Consider the following 26,604-nt stretch of genomic DNA (forward strand, 5'->3'; position numbering starts at 1 on the left):
AAATTTCAACACGTACAGCGTTTTTTCTATAACCAAAAGTTAACATCTAAACTACTTGTATATTTCTATTTATCCATTTTGTATATTTATTCCATGTTAAGTGTAGTCATGATATCTGAATTTCACAAAACATATGTAAAACTTACAATTGCTCTCAGCATTATTAATTATCATTTTGTAGCCAAATATTTCGCTTTAGTGTCGTTATTTCAGTTCAAGAAAACATGGCATTAAATATGATTGGTCATAATAATAAATTGTATAACATTTAAGTTTCATCTGTTTATATTGATTATGGAATTAGGAGTTACCAACCACACCAAATATTTAGTTATTATGTTTGTATTATAGAAAAAAAAAGAAACATTTGTTTGTAATGATTATGAAATTGAAAGTAACCAAACACACCAAATATTTAGTTATAAAGTTTCTGTTATAGAAAATAAATATATATTTGTTTGTAATGATTATGGAACTGGGAGTTACCAAACTACTTTAAAGAAAATTAACTCCTCCGGTGTAGCACCAAAGCTTTGATGTTATTTTGAAATGGTAGGTAGAATAATTCTTTCATGAACTGAAGGCTTCATTTTTGTATCAGTGTTGGACTACTGCAATGGAAACACAAATGAATATGATTTGTTAAGTTGAAGGTGGGACAATACATCATTGAAAAGTTAACATCAGCTCATCTAGATTTAAAATATATTTATGCAACACTCATGTTGGCGTGTAACATTTCAATCTCACTTATGAATCTAAAATCTTTATAAAAGAAATAAAATAGTAAGTAGACAACTATTGGTATATCATCATCGTAAATCATCATGTTATTAAATGTTTCTCTATCCTTTTGAATGTTGAATACCCTGTTTACTTTTTGCATTAGAGATGAATGGATTTTCTGTAAAAAAGTTTCCTATTAAAAAATTGAGATAAGTTCATCACTTAATCACTTTGTATGATGTGTGAACTTCCACTGTCTCTTGTTATTTGCACTTAATGTATTCAAATCTTTTTTTGTTGTTTTGGCGAAATAAATAAAACAATGAAATCTATTTTTTGTATCTGCTTATCTTTATATAACTTTGTGTTAATTTGAATTAAAAATAAATAACTTAAATGGAACATTAAAATAAGGCACAAATTCCTTAACAAGTTAGTAATGATACGAAAATCTTTATAAACAGAAACAGAATTAAAGATCATGAAACCCTGGAAGGATTGACACGAGAAACTTGATTAACAGCTTGCATTCAGAAACTAGGATTGTGAGAATTTATTTCTTTAGTTTCACAATTCTTCTTTATAAGTAATTCAAAAATTAAAGATATTAATGGAGACTTCTTTAAAACATTTTTAATTACACGTTAAAATTCATATAAAAGTACAGTCACAAGAGGAAAGCTAAGTCAAATACATACATTCACAAGAAGCGTGTTATTTAGAGCATATAACAGTACAAAACAGTAAGCTGAAAAAATGCCTTCACACTACATGCAGTTGATTAACAAACACTGTTTTTAAGTATTTATCTCTTCAAAGTGGCCCGGCAGGGTCAAGCGTGTTAAGACGTGCGACTCGTAATCTGAGGGTCGCGATTTCGCAACCCTGTCGCGCCAAACATGCTCGCCCTCCCAGTCGTGGGGGCGTTATAATGTGATGGTCAATCCCACTATACGTTGGTAAAAGAGTAGCCCAAGACTTGGCGGTGGGTGGTGATGACTAGCTGCCTTCCCTCTAGTCTTACACTGCTAAATTAGGGACGGCTAGCACAGATAGCCCTCGAGTAGCTTTGTGGGAAATTCAAAAACAAACAAACAAACTCTTCAAAGTACAGGTTACTGATTGTATGTTGTATACAAAGTTGGGATACAAGATTTTGGAAGACAGCTTTAAATGAGTGTTTAAGTGGACGTGATCACTAAAGTAGAAAAGTGAGTGTCAAGTGTTCGTTACAATAGCATTTTGTAGTGAATACCTTATGAAAGCCAAGTGTAGCAAGGGAATGGATGTTCTAAAATACATGTTACCAGACAAAATGATGCTGAAAAGTAAGAATTTATTTATAGCGTAATGTTATGTAGGCGTAGTCTATTCCAATGTGAACTTTGATTTATCTCTTATTCTGAGCTCTTTTAATCGCTATATATATATATATATCACTAGTTGCCATATTAATATTGCACATCAATGTATTATTCTCAAAGAAATACTTAGCATATCGAAAAATATATCAAGTAAAATATGGTCAGATATATAAATATTTTTTTGCCAATGTTTAAGCTTTTCAACAAGTAACGTAATCGCCTAAAATAATGATCCAAATTTATCATTCAGTTTATTTTAATGTTATAATAATTTTACCCAAATTCAACAAAAGGAGTTTTTGCTGTTATAAATAAGCGGTAAATTTAATCTACACCTGATTTAGTAGTTTTTTATAAAAACAGAGCAACTATATTTTATTATGCAATTCTACCCTGAATTTAAATAAACACAGTTATTTATAGTCATCATATTATTTATTTTGAATCTAGCATCAGTTATTCTACTTATACCAAAGAAAGACACCATACTAGCAGTTATTAAACACTTTTAAATTTAATAAGGTAAGTTTCAGGACTTTGCGTATTAAAGGTTAAGTTTTAATTTAATTGAAAAAAAACATGTATAATTACTTATTTAATAATATACATTATCTTTCATAAGACTGGGTTTAATAATAATAAATAAAACAAGTAATTTTGTTCTAGAATATGAAGAGAATAAAAACCAATGTTGTTTAAATATTAACAGTTTCTATTAGCCTGGGTGAGGCCTATTTGTAACAAGCACAGACTGCAAACCTGAGCCCTCGTTGGTCTCATCTAGTTGTGGAAAGAACGTGTTATTATATTTGAAACCAACAATGCATCATAAGAAAGACAGTCGTATTCCACTGTTTGGTACAACAAAAATAGCCTAAAAGCCGGCGATAGCTGCCTTTGACTACCTTCTAGTTTATCAGTTCACAATTATGAACACTGTTTTTAGATAACCCTTTAGTAGTTTTAGATCAAAAGCTTAAGGCAAGCAATTCTTGTTGTTTTCTTTACCAAGTATTTTATCTATAATTACAACAAAACATTTATTCAGCTCACTTCAAGCACCGTAAATGTGTAGTGAAATTACTAAGTTGTGAAATGCTTGTTTTCATGATAATATGTTTACATATTATGCTTGTTTTAAACTTCCAAACTTTCTTCTAAAATTTAGAATGGTTCCAATTTGAAAATGTTATGGCCGAGTTCTGATTATTCAAAATAGGATTGATAACCATTTCCTTAATCTGTAAAACTCATTCTTTGCTCGACTAATTATCACAAAAGTATCGGTTATGACTTATATTGTGTTTGATACCATTATACTGTGCGGTAGTCCACAGTAAGTCGTTTCATACGTGTAGTGAGCTAAATATTTTTCTGTACAGCTATAATAAGGAAATCCTTAGGTAATAAACGAATGTATAGTTTCAGGGAACACATCTTAAAAATTAAAAGAAACATATATATATATATATATATATAAAAAAAATTAAACAAACCGCTAATATTATTATGTGGTTACAGTCTGCCTGAGATTAAGACCAACATATTTAAAGTATTAAAAATTTGTCCTATGTATATGGTAATGTAATTGCTTTATCATTAGTTTTGAGGACCATGCAAGTTTTAAAACTTTAGAGGTGGAGAGAGTTTGTACATTTTACTGATAATACTATTAGTAAAGTTAATATAAAATTAATTTCCTTCTAAAACATCCATTTAGGGTGTTTCTTAATATGGCAATTAATAAGTGTTTATTATTATAAGATAACCTGCAAATTATATACAGTTGTGATGTGCCACTTTTAGAACTGCTTTACTCATTATGTACCAAACTAATACGAAGAGATAAACTGAATTCAGTTCCATATTTAACTGTAAACTTTGACTGGGTATTTAAGTTTCAGTATTTTATACTTTAATTAACATGAAATTTTATGACTGATAAACATAATAAATGTGTCGCAAACATGCTGTCGACAACGAAACTGTTCAAATCACCATGATATTATATTAACCTTCGTTATTTGATGATACCTCAAGAACAATTTAACCTCAGAAGGTGTAAGCATTAATTTCACTTAAACGTAATAACATATCTTTGCTGATAACAGACGAAACATTAACTGTATAAATAAATCATACACTGGTTTTGTACGTTTGGATTTCAGATTAGGTAAAAAATTATTGGTTGCTTATTCACTTTTTCTCTAAATAAAAGAAATGTAATTATTAGAAATATTACACGAAATGTTGAATAATCTGTTCAACCTATTTTCTTTATTTTTTTCTAGATTAAATAACCAAATGTTATTATATATTGAATAATAACATTAATTTCACTTCTCTACAGAGCCGTCACTCAAATGCAAAATAGATGAGTTTCTTTCACTTCAGCTAATAACAGTGAATGACGTAAAGTGCCACCTATGTGCAAAGATTTATAAGGTTCAACATAGATGAAACAAAAATAAGAATAATATTTAGAACTCAGCAGCCAAATTGAGTTCACATCTTTGCTTTATATAATGAAGTGAAATCTCTAGGATATACGAATAAAGAATGTAGAATTTCAAAAGGTGCAGCTCAAATAACATGAGAGCATTTTGATGCAACCGAGGATTTAAAGTCTAATAAAAGGAAGCGACGTCCAAAATAAACTTCCTTATAGTGACATTTAGAGAATTCCAATATTAAATTGATTCAAAACTCCTACGGAATAAATTGAAGAAGTAAGGGATTTGTAAGAACTATGGGTTGCATATAAAATGTGTAGGTAGAAAGAACAATATTTTCAAATAACGATAGTAAAGCGACAAAACTTTGTGAAATGTAACAAAAGTGGAAAGAATGAGTTGGACAATGTTCTATAAAATGTCGAAACAAAGACGAGTTATTTGTGCTCTAAAAGACTTGACTCTGCATTTGAGTTTCAGAGGAATAACCATCAAAATATACTGAAAATTGAAAGCGCTTTATAAGAATGATTCACATAAGCTAACATATTTGTGTGCCGCCACAGCTGATGATATCTTTGGAGTTGGAGGACACATGTTTAGTGCCGATATATTTGGTTCACAGAGAATTTTTAACTATTGATAGTAAAGTGAAACATTAAAATGAAAAAAAACTGAGTATACCGATTTTTAATACCATCTGTCTATAATTCAGTTAATAACATTGGAAAAAGAATGTCATAACACTCGAACGTCATATCACATAAACAAGATTGACATTACCATTGCCAAAATTCAAAAAAATAAAATTTAAGGAAATCCATCCTCATCCAGAAAGTGATTGTATCTATTTCTATCAATTATACACATGGTAATTCACAAATATCTTATCTTTGTAAAGATAGGTAAGTTATGGCTACACCAGACATGTTGGTGAAAACAAAATTGTTTTCTACAAAACTAAACTAGGGCTATCTGCGTTAGCTGTTCCTAATTTGGCAGTGTAAGACTAGAAGGAAGGCAGCTAGTCATCACCACATACCGCCAACTCTTGGGTTACTCTTTTACCAACGAATAGTGGGATTGGCTGTATATTTATAACGCCCCCACGGCTGAAAGAACGAGCATGTTTGGTGTGACGGAGATTCGAACCCACGACCCTCAGATTACGAATCTAACGCTTTAACCCGCCTAGCCATGCCAGGCCTTAGAACAAAATAAACTGCAGAAAATTCTGAGATAAATGATCCGAGTGTTATAGAAAGATTTAAGTGTTACAATATCGGTTACAGCCTAGTTATACTGAAACACTGCTAAACAATTTGGGCGACTAAATCATAAAGACTTTCCAACGTAGTACAGAGAATCTAAAGAAAATGTTCTCATGTAATAAGAAATGTAAACTTCACAACTTTCATAAAAGAGAAGAGGTAAGTTTAATTACTTCCAAAATAACAAATTAATACAAGTTATGCAAAATTAAGTTAACACACTGTACAGTCAACAACGTCCTCAAGATAAAGCACTAAATCCTATGACTAAGCCCACAACAATGTTTCAACAAAGCATATGGAATTAAAGTAGACTTACATGCTATCATTATATATATAATGCACTTGTCTAATCGCTCGAATGCACGCGTATGTTTGTACATTTGTTTTACGTAAAAGTGATCTTAGAAGCTGACATAGATGAACAATGGAGGGTCTGTGAAAACCTTGTGAAGATGTGTTGTCTAAGATTAACAAGGCGGTTACTCGTAAAAAGTTTGTTAACATAGAAATAGCGGAGTCTGGTACAATGGTGATCATTTGACTGAGCACCATCGACATTACATAATAGTCCTCATTTCCCAATAGCCATTAACAGTTAATATTCAAATATAAATTAAATAATGAATATTTATTAAATCCCCCTTATTTTTAATTATCCGAATATCCCAATCAGGCAAATATGTTATATATATTATTCGTTTTAAGACTATCAACTGATATTCCATTTCAACTGTACATTCTAACAAAGTTTTCATAGATCAGTTGAATATTCTTTCATAACTTCCTATTTCAACAAGTGACGCAAATTTTTAGAAACTTTTTAAACCAGCAAAGTGTAATATACTTTTGACAACGCCATCAAAATGAAATTTATAAATTATATATAGAAATATCACACCTTATAATAATGTGATTGTTCGGTTGGCGGTAATATGGCTCTATAAAAGGCATATTCAGTTAATACACGGCAAAATTGAATCAGTTTCATACTGTATGTTGGTCATAATGTTTAAGTCCATATTAAACGTTTTATTTTAACTTCTCAGATCTACATTTGTTTGTTTTATTCTGAATTTTTTGTTTGTTTTGGAATTTCGCGCAAAGCTACTCGATGGCTGTCTGCACTATCCATCCCTAATTTAGCAGTGTAAGACCAGAAGGAAGGCAGCTAGTCATCACCACCCACCGCCAACTGTTGGGTTACTCTTTTACGAACGAATAGTGAGATTGACCGTAACTTTATAACGCCCCCACGGATGAAAGGACGAGCATGTTTGGTGTGACGGAGATTCGAACCCGCGACCCTCAGATTACGAATCTAACGCTTTAACCCACCCGGCCATGCCGGATCTATCTACATTTCACTCACCTGTTAAAAACATTTTAAGTATTCTATTGCTAATCTTTATTGCTAGATTAAAAAAAAAAAAAAACTCTTCACCATTCCATAAACACATTATTTCAACGTCTTTTCATAAAAATAAAGAAATTGTTTGTTTGTTTGGAGTTAAGCACAAATCTACAGAATAGGGGATCTGTGCACTACTCACCACAGATATCGAATCCCGGTTTCTAGCGTTTTAAGTCTGCGAACATTCCGCTATGTCACTGGGGGTCCAGCATAAATAAAGGAAAGCACGAGAGAGGTATTCTATTATGTAGCTTTGAACTTAACCAAAACCAAACTAAGTTCAAAATTACTAAGAATGATTGGAATATAAAAATAAAATGTAATCGGTAGTGACGTATTACTTAAATTCGTTAGCATTAATTAGAAACCAATATGAATTAGTTTTTTCGTAATTTTTCTTTCCTTTCATTCTTAATGATACTAATTAATCCTCTGTAAACTTAGTTTTAATTTTAACATTTAAAATACGATACTCCTTTGGTGGGCAGAGTGCAGATAGCCCAACATGTAGTTTTGCAGTTGACTTCAAACAAACAAACTTTCTTTAAGAAAATTCGTGCCATTTTGCTCATATCTTATTCATAGATTTGTACCTAATGTTCTCTATGAAACTTTGTAGAATGGACGGCAACTGCCTGTTGTGGAGATGAAAATGTAAAGGACGACGTTTTGAAAGTCTTCCGTCTTTCGTCTTCAGGCCAGTGTGTGTGTAAGGTGTTATTGGTCTTTTATAGTGACCTGGTGGATTCTGGAGAGCGTTTTGTGATTGGTTTCTGATTGGAGGGAAATTTCCTGTACATTTAACTAATGGCAGCTACAGGTTAATCACCTCTAATCCGAAATTTCTGTTTAGTGTAGGTTTAATAATGCTAATATAAAATGATTTTTTGATTTGTCTTGTCTTCCAGAATTAGTCTGTGTTGATGATTCTAGTTTTCTTCAAGTTTATTCTGTGTCCAGTTGATGTGGCGTGCTCTACAATGGCTGAATTTTGTATTTTCATGAGTCTTGTACTATCTTTATGTTCTTTTATTCTTATCGGGAGTTTTCTTCCTGTTTCTCCAATGTATGTATCGTTGCAGGAACACGGAATTTCGTAGATGACGTTTTTGAGATTCTCTTTGGTAGGTCGCTGTTTGTGTTTTTACCAGGATGGACCTTAAAGTATTGTAGGATTTCCACCAGCCTTCTATGTTGAATTCTTGGCTATGCGTTTGAGTTTTTCATTGAAATGTTGCAGGTATGGTAGGTTAATAGTAGTAGTTATGGTAACTTTCTGATCTTTTCTTTCTGTCATGGCCTTCCTAAGGAGTTTTTGATGAAGGGGGAGATGTAACCACTCTGTTTAAAACTCTACATACGATCTTTTAGCGTACTGCTTCAATGGATGTCTTATCGCAAATGTTTTCTGCTCTCTTGTTTAGACATTGAATTGAACCACGTTTCATCAAGGTTGGATAATAGGACTGGAAGGAAGTGTAGGTGGGTTTGCTTTATACAGTTGTGGTTATTTGTCTTGCTTGTTTGCTGTTGAATATGTCAAGAAACGGTAGAATGTTTTGTTCCTCTACTTCTTGACATACTCAAGCAAGACAAATCACCACAACTGTATACAGTAAAACCTTACACACACAATGTATACACTTCTTGATTTTCTTTCCAACTACTTTCGGGGACGGTCTGGGCAGATTATCCGGCGCTCTGGCCGTGAAAGTTGGTTTTCTCGGGGTACTCCAGTTTCTCCCCACAACTAAATCTCAGGCATTGGATCTTTAGATCCCAGTCAAGGCAACATCCTTGCCTGGCCCCGAACTGTGCTGTTTGAGTTGATGTTTCGTCTCGTCTGCCATCCGGCTATTTGTACTGCAGGCTCCGGCCTGGCCTACTTTCCTTGTGCCGCCTTTGTCTCGCTCTCCTTTCTCACCCGTCATTTTCATACTATCCCCGGCCCGGCAGGACCAAGCGTGTTAAGGCGTGCGACTCGTAATCTGAGGGTCGCGGGTTCGTATTCCGGTCGCGCCAAACATGCTCGCCCTTTCAGCCGTAGGGGCGTTATAAGTGACGGTCAATCCCACTATTCGTTGGTAAAAGAGTAGCTCAAGAGTTGGCGGTGGGTGGTGATGACTAGCTGCCTTCCCTCTAGTCTTACACTGCTAAATTAGGGACTGCTAGCGCATATAGCCCTCGAGTAGCGTTGCGTGAATTTCAAACAAACTTTCATCAAATTCTTTATTAGAATGATTTTTGAACTTCATATGCATCAGTGTATTCCTTTTCCTAAATCTTCAATGAACGTTAGTTATCATGCTGAAAAATAACTGTGTTTAAGAGGGTTAAGTGTGATGATCTTAGCATTTAATTACAACAAAATAAATATAAATGTGTTTTTAAGCCTAAACTATTAATACCAATACTCAGTTTTTTACGAGCTGTCTTTTAACACATTGAAATATTTAATTAAATATCATTTTTCAAATATACTTCAGATGATGTTTGATATTGTTTAATAAACTGAAGTGAATGACCCGATGAAAATGCGCAGAAACAAAATCATGAATACAAATATTCTGACATAACATTCAGCTATAGTTACATGTAATTAAAAAAATATATAAGTGATGTAATTGATTCTGTATTTTTGTCCTTAATCTTAAGAAACAAAAAAATACTTAATTAACCGACCTAGAAAACTTTCTACCTTCTTTTATCATTAAACCCCTTGGGCTTTAATTGTTTTAGTATTTTTACTGAAACGAATCTCCGAAAGAGAAACAAAAAACACACTTATTTCGCTGGTATCATTTGAAATTCGGAAGCTACGCCTAATCTCAGTTACGTTAAGAAAGCATATAACGAAAGCAGGACACTCCATTTTGGCTTCGTATTCTTGTCCCAACTTAAACATGTTGCAAGAACTATTAAATTTTAATTCTATTGCTACACATAACGCTTCAATACAGCTAAAACATAGGGGTTTGTGGAATAGCAAAAGTGTTATAATATCATAATTTTTATGATATTTTAAACGTTGTATATTCAGTCTTGTCATGTTATGAATTCAGGTGAAAAGCACACGGAAGTCATCAGTTGGGAAACTTTTTTTTCTAGTTTGTAAGTAATGGAGTTAGAGATATATAAACAGTAAATGTTCTTCGCTTAGATCAGTTAAAAACTTTTTTGTTTGTTTGTTAGTAAAGTTTTGAGTGCTTGTGTTATTGAAACGAAAAAAACTTTTATGTATACAACCTAGAGTATTTATTAAACAGATTTTATTTATAAATTATGTTAGATAAAAATATATTATTTACAATTTAATATGCTTTTTGTTCAGTTATGGAAACTAATATTGGACTTATATCAGATTTTGAAATTATAACTTCTTGTGTTTTAAAAAAAAAAAGTTTGTAAAACAACTCCTAAAAGAAAAAATGCTCCTCTCACGTACAATGTAACTGTTAGCAATAGAAACTAATTTTTAGTTTTAAATTAACTTCCTATGCGCAAAAGTCATTTTGCGAACAATTTAAGGTGTTTTAAAAATGATTGCAAGTGAGGACAGATAAGTATATTTTAACAAAATATAAACTTTAATGTCCATAAAAAAGTTATTTGATTTGTGCAGAACATGATATTAGTTCAAATCAGTGAAAATAAATGGCTAAAAAAAGATATTAATAGTGCACTGGAATTGAAGTTAAAGTCTCGTTTCTTCCACAGTTCGAACAAATATAATTATGTTATTAAATGTTATTCCAGAAACAAAACAAAAACAATTTTATCATCAAAATTGAATAATGAATGATAAGTCATGTAACTGCTGTTCAATGTTTAGCTAGAAACATGAACAATAGGTGAAACGTGTATTTAAAATGCTTAATGGGCTGTTTCACATTTTCCATGTCATTTTTGTTTATATGAAGGCTAGCGTGGAGTGTATACGGTTTCTAGAGCTTCTATTTTGAATTTTCATTGCAACTTTTTGTTTATCTCAAAGGTAAGGTAAATATGTTATTTATTAGGTTAATTGGCAGTCTAATGTTTATGTAAAGTAAGCATAAATCACGACTTTATTATCAAAGTGCTATATATGTTTCTTTTAACTATGCATGCGTCAGAAAGCATATACTAATGTATTCTCCAAACGATTTATAAAAAGATATAAAAGCTATATTAATTTTGTATCTTGTTATAAATTAAACGTTAATTAAAACGTTAATTCTAGTTTTTTGACAGTTTGTGAAACATTAATTATGCTTAATTAATATATAAGACCGAATTTCCGAGCTACATCCCCTAGTTATAAATAATCATGAAAGATCAGCGAAAGAAGTAAGACAACGGCTGAAGTGGTAACAAAGAATCACTCAAAATGTTAGTGACTCTGAATGAATGTGAGAGAAATCAACCATTATACGAAAAATAATACTATAGAAGTAGCAGAAAATACTGAGAAATTTAATATCAGAGTATTCATGATGAATCTTTGTAGAATGGACAGCAACTGCCTGTTGTAGAGACACAAGTGTAGAGAACAACGTTTCGAAAGTCTTCCGTCTTTTGTCTTCAGATCAGTATGTGTGAAACAAAACAAAACCTTGGCAGAGGTTTAGTTTAGAGAAGGAGAAAAATTATCTCCCAAACAGGGGTATTCAGGAGCGTTGTGGTTCTTCTTCGTTCCCGCTCATTGAAGATTGTTTACCTTTACGTGGGAGTTTTCCTGTATTTTGATTTGACTTATTTAAGGAGATAAAGTAAGGTGGGAAAGTATGAATTTGTTTGTTTGTTTTGGAATTTGTCATATTATAACACCTCTACGGCTGAGAGAGCGAAAATGTTTGGTGCGACCGGGATTTGAACCCGCGACCCACAGATTACGAGTTGAACGCCTTAACCCAGCTGGCCATGCCGGGCCTATTTGATGAAAAAAGTTGTTTTTGGTTTTTGAATTTCGCACAAAACTACTCGACGGCTATCTGTGCTAGCCGTCCCTAATTTAGCAGTGTAAGACTAGAGGGAAGGCAGCTAGTTATCACCACCCACCGCCAACTCTTGGGCTACTCTTTTACCAACAAATAGCGGAATTGACCGTAACTTATAACGCCCCACGGCTGAAAGGGCGAGCATGTTTGGCGCGACAGGAATGCGAACCCGCGACCCTCAGATTACGAGTGGCACGCCTTAACGTGCTTGGCCATGCCGGGCCCTTGATGAAAGAACACTGCACTAACATTATTTTCCAGGTAAGTTCAAGTAAAAAGCTATGTGGAAGCCTATATTTTGCCGGTCAAATACGTTGAAATATAGTTTATTAGTACACATTTTAATGAATATCAATATAAAATAAAATTAAAACAAAAACATTTTGCTCTTAAATCATCCGTGAAGAGATGGCAGTAAAATACTAGTTAAGAGGGTGGAAAGAGAAAATTGAAAAATTAATAAGTAAGTAGAATATCAGAATATAAATTAACAATTATCACCCAAGTCTATATTTCACATGACCATCCACATTTCATCATAGTTTACAATATTAAGAATTATTCTTCTGGTCAGAGAGAGGCTGCAAAAATGACAATATTTAAACCTTTGTTTATGAGAACAAATTATCCAAAAAGAATCTGCAGACCTGGTAGCAGTATGAAACATTATTGTAGCAAAACAATCTTAATTTTGATGTAATTAGTTTTAACATACTAAACACCCTTTTAGCTTTCGTTGAAAATTCTATGATAGATGTTTCGAGCAATCTTCACAACTTACTCTGAACTTTTATATAACCGTGATAAAAAGTAATTAGGCTATTAGTCTCTCAAGTCTTATCATGATACATTTTTATAACAATTTCTACCAGAGACTGTCCATTCTCGGTAGATTATGCTTTTATAATACCTGTTTTCTAAGAAAATACTTAAACTACGTATCACTAAATCAATGTGACTGGCTAATGCTGTGGCAGATTCAAAGCTTCTAAAACAAGAATAAAAATACTTCTCTTTTTTTTTTGGGGGGTAGTTCATGAATTTAAGTTGTTTTAGTTTTTACATACGTTTATTGCATTTAGCCTCGTATTCGTCAAATCAATGTCGGTAGTCATGGATTTGTTTGAGATCACTGTTTCAAGCCAAGGTTGCTTTCCACAGTAGTTACTTTAGTAGCCTTGTACTTGCCTTTTGGATTACACTTTCCATTACGGGTTAACCATATGCAAATCGAAATATATCGAAGAAAGTTTGCACATTGTATAAATAAGTTTATTTCAATTAAAATGCGCTACTAGATTAAGTCAATAAATCCAGTCATTGTAGTCTTGTTAATTCATTGATGATCAGTAAATAGAAATATTTCTCTTCGCCCATATTTTATCTTTGTAACATGTCGCTGTTGAAACTTTTCCTGAGAATATTACGAATATATTCTCATGGTGTGATTACCGTAAAAAAAGACGCTACAATCGTAAGTACGAAATGTTTTAATTAAAATATTTATATTCATTTTTAATACTTACAGTTGCCTAAGCTTCACTGACTTGTATCAAATAATTTACACATACATATCTATGATGACAAAATAAGAAGCCGAACCTCAGAGCGGGTTGGAAGGTAGACATGCTTTCTTCATTGTTAATCGTATATATCTATGTTAAGTAATACCTAGTTAATTACTAATTGATGGACGAATCTAGCACTGAGTAGCAATAACTTTTTGAATACTAACTAACGCATAATTTTGTTAGCTATTATAAACAATAATTTATTTTCTAACTAGTCTCTTGTTAATTAAAAGCATTAATGTAATATTTATAATCAAGGAGTATTTTGTTTTTCTTGGTACGAAGCTTTGAAGATTATTAAATAGATATATTATAATAAGAAGGTTAAAAATAATAAAATAATTATGATTTATCATAAGAGATTAACTAGTCACAGTTATGGAATACTATGTATTGGAAGTATACATGAAAATATATAATAATGGTCATATGGTATCATTGTTAGATACGATGGTGCTAAATAAACTTACCTGTTGATACGTAAGTACAACAGATAGACATTATGATGAATAATGTTTGAATTTTCAGGAAGCTGTATGCTTGAAGATTTGCCATTTTTGTGCTTCCGAGTTAATGGATTCCCAAATATTAATTTCACAGCTGTAAAGAGGATAACATTGAAATGTATATATATATTTGTACTTAACAGTTGGTTAATTGTAAAATTGTAAATAATAAATTAATTATTTTTTATTTGTTTTAATGCAATCAATAACACGCAATAGTGAATTACTTAGAAAATAATTACGCACTCGTAGAGTTAAATTATTATAGTTACAACATATTTACGTATTTGGAATTTTTTCTATAATATTTGATAACGATCTAATTTACTGAAACACAGAATATTAAAAACATATTTGCTTAATGAAGCATTAGAAACTTTACTTACATATATATTGAGTTTTGTCGACAAAATTACATTTTGATATACTGTTGTTGTTTAATTTTTAACTACATAGTATTCCAATATTTTATTTGTAACATTGAAACAAGGTTGATCTCAGAAAACCACAAAACCAAATTGTGAATTTTTTGCCTGTTTATAACCTTTTTAAACACCAAAATTTACAGATTCTGATATGATACAATATCCTAATCAATACCTTCTGAGATGCAATGAAAAGGATGTTTATTTGTGAGATAATCATGAAACATACAGGCTCATTCATTACTGAGAGAATTTGAAATCTAGACGAATCTTACCTAAAATTAATAGCATACATTATTAATTTATGATATTATCCGGTATGTCTTTGAATGACATTTGATATACATAGACACATTTATTTATTTTCCGAGTCTGTGGTATTCCGTGCCACAATCTTAATCTTTTTAAACGTATTAAATATATCAAAATTTGCATATATATATTCCTAAGACTTAAGTTTTATTTTGGAATTATTTCATTGTGACATGTCAATAAAGTCTGAAAGTTACAACACTTTTTAGATGTTACCAATCGAGGCTGTCATTCACCTTGATCTCTTAGCAACCACGCACATGCATACACATAAGACAAAGACGTTACTAGCCAGATTATCTTTTTTTTTCTGACTCTAACTAATCAATAGGCCACACTCTTAAGTCATTTTATCTACGTATCCACCTGTGTAGCTGATGTAATGAATCCCCTACTATTGGATAATTATGCACTTATATGTAACTCATTACGAAAAGATATTACTTTTAAGATAAACAACCAAATTTTCACAATGAATGTGTTACTTATATCTTTTTTCATGTCGCTCACAGCAGGGATAATACTTTTATTAAGGAATCCAAAAATAAAAATTAAACATTGGAAAACATTACATTGGTGTAAATGCTCTTTCGATGACAACACTTTTATCAGAACTGCTTTTATTTATACTGTTGTATCACCTTTTTTAAACCTTTATCCTCAAAATTTAAAAGTTTGTGAGTGCTTTTGAACAACTTGTTAAATGTACTATTTATATGTCATGATTCAGTTTTCAAAATTTAAATTCACTCATACATATATAGATATGCGAAGTCTTTAATGCCTCATAAAAGTACGTCATTTTCAGAAAAAAAAATTATAACATTATAAAATACGTGTTCAATTTCTGTTACAAACGTTGCTTTGGATACAAAGTATTACTGAATAATGTACTTACAATGTGTCTCAAGACGGCTGGTATGGATATTAAAACTTTTATTAATATAAAGTAAAGAACAACATTTCGGTCTCCATACATCATCTCTAGGCTAACAACGTACTTTTTTTCGATATTATTAAACATTTATGTAATAATGCTTTGTTAAAAATAAATACAGTAAAAAGATATACACACACACACACACACACACACACACGTGTGTTCCATTAGTGGAATATACCAATTCACATAACGTCCTGAAATTGCAAATTAGTGAAACTTTATGTGTTGTAAGATCAAATAATAGAAATAACCAAAGTCTGCAACTTTGAAGATCCACGTTAAGAATTTAGCATTTTCAGGAGCACTGATTTTTCTTCGAATAATTCCCAAAATAACTGAAGGTGAGACCAAAAAATTACATGCAGAATTAAACAGTATTCTTGAAATTTGACTGAATTGAAAATGATGAGAAACGTATGATAGTGTATAATATTGTAAAACAATTTTAATTAAGTGTTCAAACACAATCAAAGTGAGTATATTTGTACAAGATAGCGTCTTTATTGGAGTTTCAGAGATTTCGGTAAATGGAAAAAACAACATCTGAGAGGTCCATCCTCTGTAATCTTAACTGCTTCTTTCTGATTATAACATTTTAAAGCTGGAATTTGTTGATACATCAGGAATCGCTTAATTACAAACAGAGGTATGTATGATAAGCAGACCTTAAGTGGTACAGTATGTAGATTTACAACGCTAGAAACCGGGACTTGATAGTCGTGGTGCTCAGAGTGTGGATAGCCCATTGTATACTTTGTGCTTAACTTTAAACAAAAAATTGATGAGCGACATTTTTCCTCTTTGCCATTAAGATTGTGTGTGATGCTAATCGTAAGATGGAAAAATTGTGGCAGACATCATGAATACACCCAGTATGACTTCAAGCTGAGGTTCCTACATAAGTATTTTCTTAGCACTTAAATAATTTTTAGGAAGACTTCCATTCTGGAAAATAAAGATTTGTGGATGTAGTATAACAAAATACAATTTGCTTCTGCAGAGAAAGGTTCACTTTTCTAAAGCGAGCAGGTTATAGGGTTTTTATTCATTTCTGCCCTACTATTACAATGTTGTGATGCAGAATGAAGTTACTTTCCCAATTTATAAAGCTCATATGACATTTTAGTGTTGCATCATTCATATAAACGGTGAACTTTCAGCCATTATTCCTAAGTTACAAGGAATTTCTTTTCCTCTTTTCTAATAGTATCTGCATTCAATAGCCATCGACGTCTACAAAGTGTAAATTATTGCACGTTCCCCTTGGTCCTGCGAATGTGATAACTCTTTAATTCTACTACTGATAAAATCTTGTCAAAATTAAATTTTTAAATACGTCAATGTCTGATCACATCTTTTAGCCTACCTAAATTAGGTATTCTGGGTGTGAGAGTGAATAACAGGGCAGAGCTCTTGGAAAACCCAGGTACAAAACGTTAATAGTATGATACAAAGCCAATGGAACAGTATATTGCTCACTTGATTATGAATTAAAACCAGATCTATACTGTTGTGGTATTAATTTTGTTGTAGAAAACCATGTCTACATAGACTATGCTAAGAAATTACATACATGTTCACACATTTCTACGTTTTAAATTTTGAGCATGCTTTTCTTATAAATGAAAATACTAGGCCAAGGTGGCAGAGTTTAACATGTGCCCAAACACCAAAAATCATTAACATAGTCCTTTATATTTCTCATGGCATCTTCTTCAATATAAGCAGCAAAGCATAGTTACTGAAGAAATGACTTTGCTCAACTCTTCAAAAATAGTCTCTATCTTATGCAGGAATCTATTTCAATTGGTCAATATCAGAATTAAACTTTTTACCACATAGCCATCATCAAAACGTTTACTAACAAATAAAAATATGGAAATTATAACAACAGCATTTGCTTATTCGTCATGCTCAAAACATTATCCATATATCATGACAGAACAACGAAATTACTACTACTGTTTCTTACCAAGATAAAGCACTTCACATTTTATAATATAAAACAACCAACATTTACATATATTAATATAGTACAACCAAAGACAAGTATTCACACGTGCGTAAGCAAATGCGAGAGCCACATAAACTGCTAACGTATCCGTGTGCAAAAATAAACAACACAGTCCTACAGTAATCTTTTTAGTAAACTATTATTCCAATATTAGTGTTTTGGTGTAGTTAATCAAATAAAGAAAACTAAATGGGTAATATTATGTTATTCTCACACTCACTGAAAAAAAAAAGATTATCCTTAATCCAGTTTTATACATATATATATTTATATATATATATATATATATATTACTTTTAAATTTCAAGTATATGGATATGATAAGGATTGGCCTGATTCCTCATTTACCAGCCACCATTTACATGATCAATAATTCGTGTTGAAAATCTACAAGTATAATAATTGGTTATATATACAGTGAAACTTTCGTCATTGACAAAACTACAGTATTCTAATGACAGGCGTTCAAAATATCAAATTTCTGAGTTTCATTAGATTAAGTTAATCATTCTTATTATTTCTTCAGATAGATGATTGTAATCTTCACAAAACAGTGTGAAGTTCCCTTACATCATTCATAGACCTTAAACACAAATAGATTGTGACCTAGTTTTAATATAAATTTCATTAAGAAGTTAAGTATCATATGACTGAATTTAAGTTGAAGATCATTCGAAGTATGGGTCTCAGTTTAACACACTGATAACTTTTTGAAACTAAATTACAGTAACATACATTTCTCTCTCTGTATAGTGTCACAACTACACTTTTGTTTAGCATGTGCTTTATTCAGTGCATTGCTAAGGTTTGTGCAGGATGTTTTATATCTTCTTCTAATATTTTTATATTGTTGTATCTTTTATTTCATACTAATATTGAGAGGTGTTATCAGAGTATCTATGGGAAACAAAATATATCTGACATACTTTAGAAATACAAGTTTTTCCTCCGTGCTTTCTTGAGAAACCTAATATAAATCAAATTGTTACAGGCTAAGATGTTTAACCAAAGAATTATGATATGAATCTCAAGGTTAACCAGAAGATAACCTAAGAAGGTCGAAATGTTGTTCTCTATTTTATTTTAGTAAAAGTTCTAATACCCATACCAGCCGTCTTGAGATACGTTTTTACATCAAGTGGGTTTCTCGTCATTACGAATGTGATATGGATCTATGAACACATTTCAAAGTCTTATTTTTCTCTCAACTGATGGTATATTGTGATAAATTTATGCTGAATATTATAATTACAAGTTAACGCAGAAAACAATTTCTCTAACAGTGACAATACGCTTAGATGTTCCAAGTCTCCTAAGGACCTAATTCGCCAATGGATTAGCTGTTATTGATCTTGTAACATTTCTCACTATAAAATAATTAATTCCAGTGAGTAAAACAATAAATAACAGACATTATATGTTGAAATACTTTAATGTTTTTGGTAAGAGTCGTAAAGGTCAAAAAATAAATAACCATAGGCAAGAATAATGTACAGGTAACATTGATTATCTTTTCTTTTGTTATAAAGGTTTTCACAGTTGAGAAGAGTGGAATATTTTAATGAACTTTTCACGTCTAGAAACTAGTTATGTCCTCTGCTTTAATCATTTAGGTAATCCAAGATGATCAGTCTAATAATGATCATGATGTTATTGTATGAAACTTCTTTAACACTGCATGAAGCATAAACAATGTTATCGGTATCCTTAAGATGATACAGTTTCCTTTGTTAAGTTTTCACAACAGAAGAACAAACTGAAGAATAAATAATCCAAAGAAATATAACGTTGTAATGAGTTGATAACACTAAATATCTCTTGGTATTTCGTAATGTTTCTTAATAATCAAAAACACCTACGATAACACAATCCACTGTTATTGAGCAGCATACAGTTTAGTGGTTCCCAAAAAGTTAGTCATGCCCAACTGATTAGAACAAAACATAATAAAACGAAAAACATATTTTTACTTTAAAATTATTTATAACACATTAATCGTAAGTTTGTTTCCGAACAAACAAAACAAAAACACAACTGCAAATGTGCTGCTAGAGTTTGCTGAAATAAATTAAAATTATAATTTTACCCCCAAACAATGCTTACCGTAAGAATTCAAACCCGGATTTTAGAGTTGTGAGTCCGTAAACTTTTCGCTGACTCACCAGAAAATAGAAATATAATTGAAAATATTATGTTATAATCATATGTATATATATATATATATATATATATATATTGCTAAAAACATAAGAACCGGTTACTTCTTACCACATGGTAGGATATTCTCAATAAGTTTAAAATAAATCGAAATTTAATGGGACTAATTTAGTATTCTCACATTAAATTATATTTTATTAAAATGAGATGAAATATTTCTGTTCCTAGACTACAAACAACTACACAGGCGTGTTCTTGAAACTTCTTTAAAAATCACACAAGTTTAAAACACACATTCGAAATACTTTCAAAACACTTAACGAAAGGTATATGAAAATTTCCTTTTAAAACAAACACCTTCGTGCCGAAACATCACACAATAGGGTGTTATAGATCAAAATATATAATAGTTAATGAAACATTATTTCACGCAGACACCATAAAAATAATTAACTGGGCAAAGTCTAAGAGAAATCAGTCTTATTCCAACACCATTTAGCAATCGTTTTGATTTATCTTCCAAAACATAATATATATCATTTTCTTGGATGCAAGCCAATTTTACAACAAATCAAGAAAGAATAAAAGCGGATAAAACTAATAGATACAGATCTATGAACCTTACAAACTCTATAGACATAATTTGGAAAACAATTTACAAACAGAGAGTTATCTTTTTTTTAATTCAATAAGAAATGGGAGATTTACAACAGTTCAAACCAACAAAAACAATGAAGGAAGACATTTGATCTATCACTTAGGTGACAAAAATAATAATTATAGGTTTTAATAATTGGCACTGTACATCAGCATTTATTATGCACCCATAGAAAAGCTTCCGACGAAGCGTGGCATATTTGTAATAAAGATGCCTCTGTTTTAGCTTTGTTATTTGAAAGAGTGTTCCAGGTATTTTATTTGCTTCTAAATAATCTTTATTCGTCCGCATTGAGTCAGCGTTACGTTTACGGACCTACAACACTAAAATCTGATTTCAACAGATGTTTTATTTATGAAAAATACATTAAGTCGACCTTTCACTGATGAAGTACATAATAAGTAGATCTTCTACTGATGAAGTGATAACAAGTAGACATTTTACCGATGAATTACATAACTTGGTGGAAAGAATATGGATAGGTTGTGCTATAACATTGTACTGAAATGAGTAAGCATAATTCTAAGAGTTTATGGAAAAACGTATACTAAGCTAAGTTATCCACGACTAAGCAAACATTCCTATTGTACAAGATATACTTTACTATTGTTCATTTATTTGCTTAAAACGACTGAGCTGTTAGGTCACATTTACCAATTCATCATGCAATGCTACGAGGGTTAAGTAACACCTTTCCTACTTTTACTTAAAGTAATATGTCGCTTATTTATACTTTCTCTGACTTCATAATTAACAAACTTTATGCTGGATAACATTATACTCCATGTTATTATTCAATTTAAGACTGGACAGTTTATTTATTATACGAACTTCTGTGTAAAATGAGCAATATCAATATTTTAATCTGTAGACTTACTATAATGTGTGTCATTAGTGTGATTTTTATAAATGCCGAGTAAACCATTCAAAATTTACAAAATGTGGTAGTTTATTTTATTAAGTATGTATAAAATGTAAAACCAAATGTCTACAAATTTCTTACATCGTAGAAGGAGGAAGAAATCTCTTTTGTATAATTTATCTTTTCCAGTTAATCGCTCATTTGGACCGAAAAAAGTGGCATAAAATGATTGAATCATAAATAATTTCTAGTTGTTCGATAATGCGCTGCTGCTTGAGTGTACTTGTAGCTAAGAAGGTACGAAAATATTCTTTCCGAATAGAAATACTCACTAATGGAGATTGTTAAATGATACAGTGACAAGGAAAGAACATTTTAAAGAAAGGAATTTCCAATGTTCTTCATGGATGCAGAAATACTCAAACAGCAAAGTTTTTAAGATAACAATTGGCTTCGAAATCACATCTTATCTCAAGTAATAATTGAAGGTTATTATTGCGATAAAGAACCTCTTAATCCAAAATCATCATTGATGTCTTGAACAAAAATAAACAAGGTGAAGGATACTCACAGGCCAAATGTGTACACGCTTTCTACCACAGCTAGAAATTTATTTATTACAGATTCTACAAACATTTTATTAGAATTTGAAATACAATAGGTTCACAAGTTCATAATAATTGTAATGTGACCAGAAGGTGTATTTCTAAATGTCATAGATAAGCATTTTTCACTCAGTTTCTTATGTGCACTGATAAAGTCATGTCTGTGACTAATTTATCATACTTTATTAGTTGCGATAATTATAAGAAAGATCCTGAAACCATATATAGTTAGTGGTAATATTATATAAATGTAAATTGTACGATTGTAAAATATACGCTCTCTGTTGACATTAAAAAACCGATGGTTAATTGTTGTGGTGATTCCATGATGTTTGAGATTATGTGTACCACTTCTTATTTTGACTGATCTGCTGTGTATCGGTAAAATACAGGGTTAAATATTTTCTAAAGAACGTGTAGCTAAATTCACGTAGTTTTTGTTGTTTTTTATAGATTTCACTCTCTAGTTCAAATTGTGAGACTTATTATGGGAACTCATATTTCTTAAAGGATTTTCAATCCAAAGCCTCCTCTGTGGCACAGAGAACATTTGACCCAGATGTCTCAAAACACTTCATCTAATATCAAGGCGCGAGCCCTCTCAAACTAATAAAGTCTGTGTCAGCAGCACAGCAATATTTTTTGCGGTCTTATACAGCAATAAACCGAGTTTCGATACTCCTGGTAGGGAGAGCACACACAGACCTTTGTATAGCTGAAGTTTTTTAAAAAATGTAAACAGTTTATGAGGAACACCTAAACATTCTTTTCTTCGGTGTTTTAAATGTAAAAGTATGAAAATCTACTTTATATACAATTTTGCTAAGACATAAAAAGATAAAACTCTAATCTGTTTAATAAATGGAAAACTGCTCTCAGATGTATTATTAAAATGACACTTTCCTTGTAGTTTTTTGCTAAATATATGTCTGAATCTAAACACTTTATTTTGAAAGTGGCAGCTTTTTTAAAGAACATATTTAAATTTTGCAAACGCTTGAAAATGAGATGAATATAACTAACATAAAACTTTTCTGTATTTGTGTATTTTATTTTTCAAAATATCAGGTATCTTACCTCTAATTTTTATTTATTCTTTATTACAACTGTACATGCAAAATAAGAATTTATCCTTTCAATGTGATTCATTGAAATTGCATGCAAGCAACAAAAATCATGACCTAGATTCGATAATTGACGAACTAACTCCCACACGCTTATGCAATCAGTTTTCCTACAGCCATTCACTCGCTGATACGGCCAGGATTATTTACAACACGAACCTTTTTTACGTGACCTTAACCACAGATGTCAAAAGTCAGAATTTTCTGAATTTTAACTCTTAGACTTTAGACTTTCGCTTCTACAAGTTATGTTTGAGAGACCAGTGGAATGGTATACGGGATATTAAATATGTATAGGGAAACGACAATTAAACATACAGATCTCGTGGGAGTCTCACCACAGCTGTATCATATTACAGCCCATTACACAGTTCCTATTTCTTTCTCTCTCAAAACGCGTTATTGTTAATCTACATGTATTGTCTGTTTTGTTGTTGTTCTGCGTTTTAAAATTCAATTTAAAAATAAGAGTAATTTAACGTAACGTTATGTAGGTCAAACTATATGTTTAATAAAATCAGATGTTGGATAGATGAGTCTTAAAATTCACTATGTATGTTCATTCTGTTAATAAAAGAAGCATAATTTATCATTGTACAAGTTCCCTGGTTGTACAGCGGTAAGTCTAAAAACTTACAACGCTAAAATCAGGAGTTTGATTCCTTTCAGTGGACTCAGCAGATAGCCCGTTATGGCTTTACTATAAGAAAACACACACTCATTGTATAAATTAAATAATTGTTCTAATATTTCAATATATATTTCTTAGTTAAATTATCCAATGTATTTGTACTTCTATTTCAATTGAATGAACGTGCGTCAATGACGATGACTTCCTATTAGTTATAGAAAATATTTTGGTGTGTTTTAATTGCTTTAATGTTTTCCTCCTAGAGTCCAACCATATTCTTAAGCTTAAATGTAGGTAAATCTGAGTAGCATATGCCTTTACAACCCAAATTATGTGCGATGTATTGTGTATCAAAACATGTTCATTCTCCACTAATATTTACAAGTAATGTACTGGAAGTTCTAGGCTAAAAGGGCAATATCTAAGCTGTTGAGTTGACACTCTAAATGTAAGATCTTTTTAAAAGGAGTAGAAAGGGCAAAGTCTACGTATAGAAAAGGTTTGATGGTTGTTTCACCGTTCTAAGTTGTGTTTCACTCTTGTGCTTTTATATATATCTATATATATATGTACATAAACATACTTACTCTTAAATATTTATCATATAGTTTAACACGTTTCTTATTTCACTTTCATTTGTTTGCGTTGTCTGAAACATATTTGATGAAATTAATTTATAGTTTGAAATCAAGTAAATTATTCATCAACTTGTGATTTATATTTATAGCTTTTTTTTATAAATTAGGACAAAATTATGTAAAAATATACAATTAATTTTACAAACATAAAATGCAAGTCATAAAATGAAATTAAAGAAGTAAAATGTGAGGTTATTTCTCACGGGAACTTGAATGTTATTCTCACTGCTTCAGAAGCTATGAAGTACGAATATTTAGATGAGTTTTTTCGAGTAGAAACTGATGACATACAGATTGACAGGTGTAAGTAAATTAAGCTAGTGCTATAAAACGGGTGTTATTTCACGATTGATATGTTTTAAATTTCGCGCAAAGCTACACGAGGGCTATCTAGTTAGTCGTTCTTAATTTAGTAGTGTTAAACTAGAGGGAAGGGATCTCGTCATCACCACCCACCGCCAACTCTTGGGCTACTCTTTTACCAACGAAAAGTGCGATTGACCGTCTTATTATAACGTCCCCACGGCTGAAGGGGAGCGCATGTTTGGTGCGATGCGGATTCGAAACCCACGACCCTCGAATTACGAGTCGAGTGCCTTAACCACCTGGCCATATCGAGCCGTTATTTCACCAGGATAAACTTCAAGTGTTTGTTTTCTGTTTCATTAAACTGATTTATTTTGTTTAAATATAAGTCTTTACTTGAGGAGCACATTCAGTGTCCTCAATATAGTGTTTCTTATGAAACATTATTTGCTTAAGAAATTATTATTATGAGATATACAAAATTGTTTGTTTGTTTTGAAATTCGCACAAAGCTACTCGAGGGCTATCTGTGCTAGCCGTTTCTAATTTAGTAGTGTAAGACTAGAGGGAAGGCAGCTAGTCATCACCACCCACCGCCAACTCTTGGGCTACTCTTTTACCAACGAAAAGTGGGATTGACCGTCACATTATAACGCCCCCACGGCTAGGAGGGCGAGCATGTTTAGCGCGACTCGGATGCGAACCCGCGACCCTCAGATTCCGAGCGCATGCCTTATCGCGCTCGGCCATGTCAGGCCGAGATATACAAAATAGGACAGGGTAATAGCAGTATCTAATTTATGAATTTTTTTTTAAATATTGTTAAAAAGTTTTAAAAGTTATTTAAACGAAATAAATGTGAATCACATAAAATTTGTTTTCTTGAGATAAACATAACTGATACTATATTTATCTTAGGAAGAAATTAATTATTGTTCGCAATCTCAATCTCATATTAGAAATTCTACGTTATTTATCTGATGTTAAATATGGATACTTATCAATCTATAAATGAAATTTTATTTTAAGAATATGTAAGAAAAATACCGTGAATACAAATAATGTTATAATATGCATAGTAAATTGGAAAAAAAATATTTAAAAAAATTATTTATCTATGCATAGTAAATTGGAAAAAAATATTTAAAAGAATTATTTATCTATGCATAGTAACAACTCTCAGTGGTATAGCGGTACGTCTGCGGACTCACCAAAGCTAAAAACTTGCTTCAGATAACTGTGGTCGGCAGAGCATTGATAGTCCATTATATAACATTGTGCTTAATTCCACAGAAACAAAACACAATAGCAGGTATTCAGTTATTAAACATACCAAATATAACACTTATTTTAACGTTGGAAATTTTAGTTCTTGTGTTTAGTCCAATTCCCCAAACAAAATTTGAAATTGTTGGAATCTGAGCATAATGTGTCTTTCAGCTTAAGTCTATTTCTCAGAAGTATTTGATCATATTAATAATTCCGAGCTAGGTGTAAACAGCAGTAATAAAGTTAATATTATTATTATGGTACTTGTTGATAATACGCAAAATGTGTTATTGTGTTTTCTGTGTTGTTTTTTTCACAAGAAGAACAGCATGTACAAGTCTATTCAGGGTACAACAATTTAAAGCTCCTTTTGTGT

The 26,604-nt window shown here is 31.5% G+C and overlaps 1 protein-coding gene across 3 annotated transcripts in view; it reads right to left on the bottom strand.

Moving 5' to 3' along the window:
• LOC143236991 (irregular chiasm C-roughest protein-like) overlaps positions 1–26,604 on the bottom strand; it is a 136,474-nt gene that overhangs the window by 94,237 nt on the left and 15,633 nt on the right. The window contains exons 2-3 of one of the 3 annotated variants that reach the window (XM_076475766.1): positions 20,082–20,131; positions 14,249–14,378 (exon numbers count right to left, since the gene is read on the bottom strand). The exons of 1 other annotated variant lie outside the window; for it this stretch is intronic. In XM_076475766.1, the coding sequence (XP_076331881.1) occupies positions 14,249–14,333 (85 nt within the window). In that variant the 5' untranslated portion in view covers positions 14,334–14,378; positions 20,082–20,131. The remainder of the gene's footprint in view (positions 1–14,248; positions 14,379–20,081; positions 20,132–26,604) is intronic. One more of the 3 variants, XM_076475765.1, reaches the window with a different exon arrangement.

This window comes from Tachypleus tridentatus, chromosome 13 (assembly GCF_004210375.1).
Source record: "Tachypleus tridentatus isolate NWPU-2018 chromosome 13, ASM421037v1, whole genome shotgun sequence".
Lineage (NCBI taxonomy): Eukaryota > Metazoa > Arthropoda > Merostomata > Xiphosura > Limulidae > Tachypleus > Tachypleus tridentatus.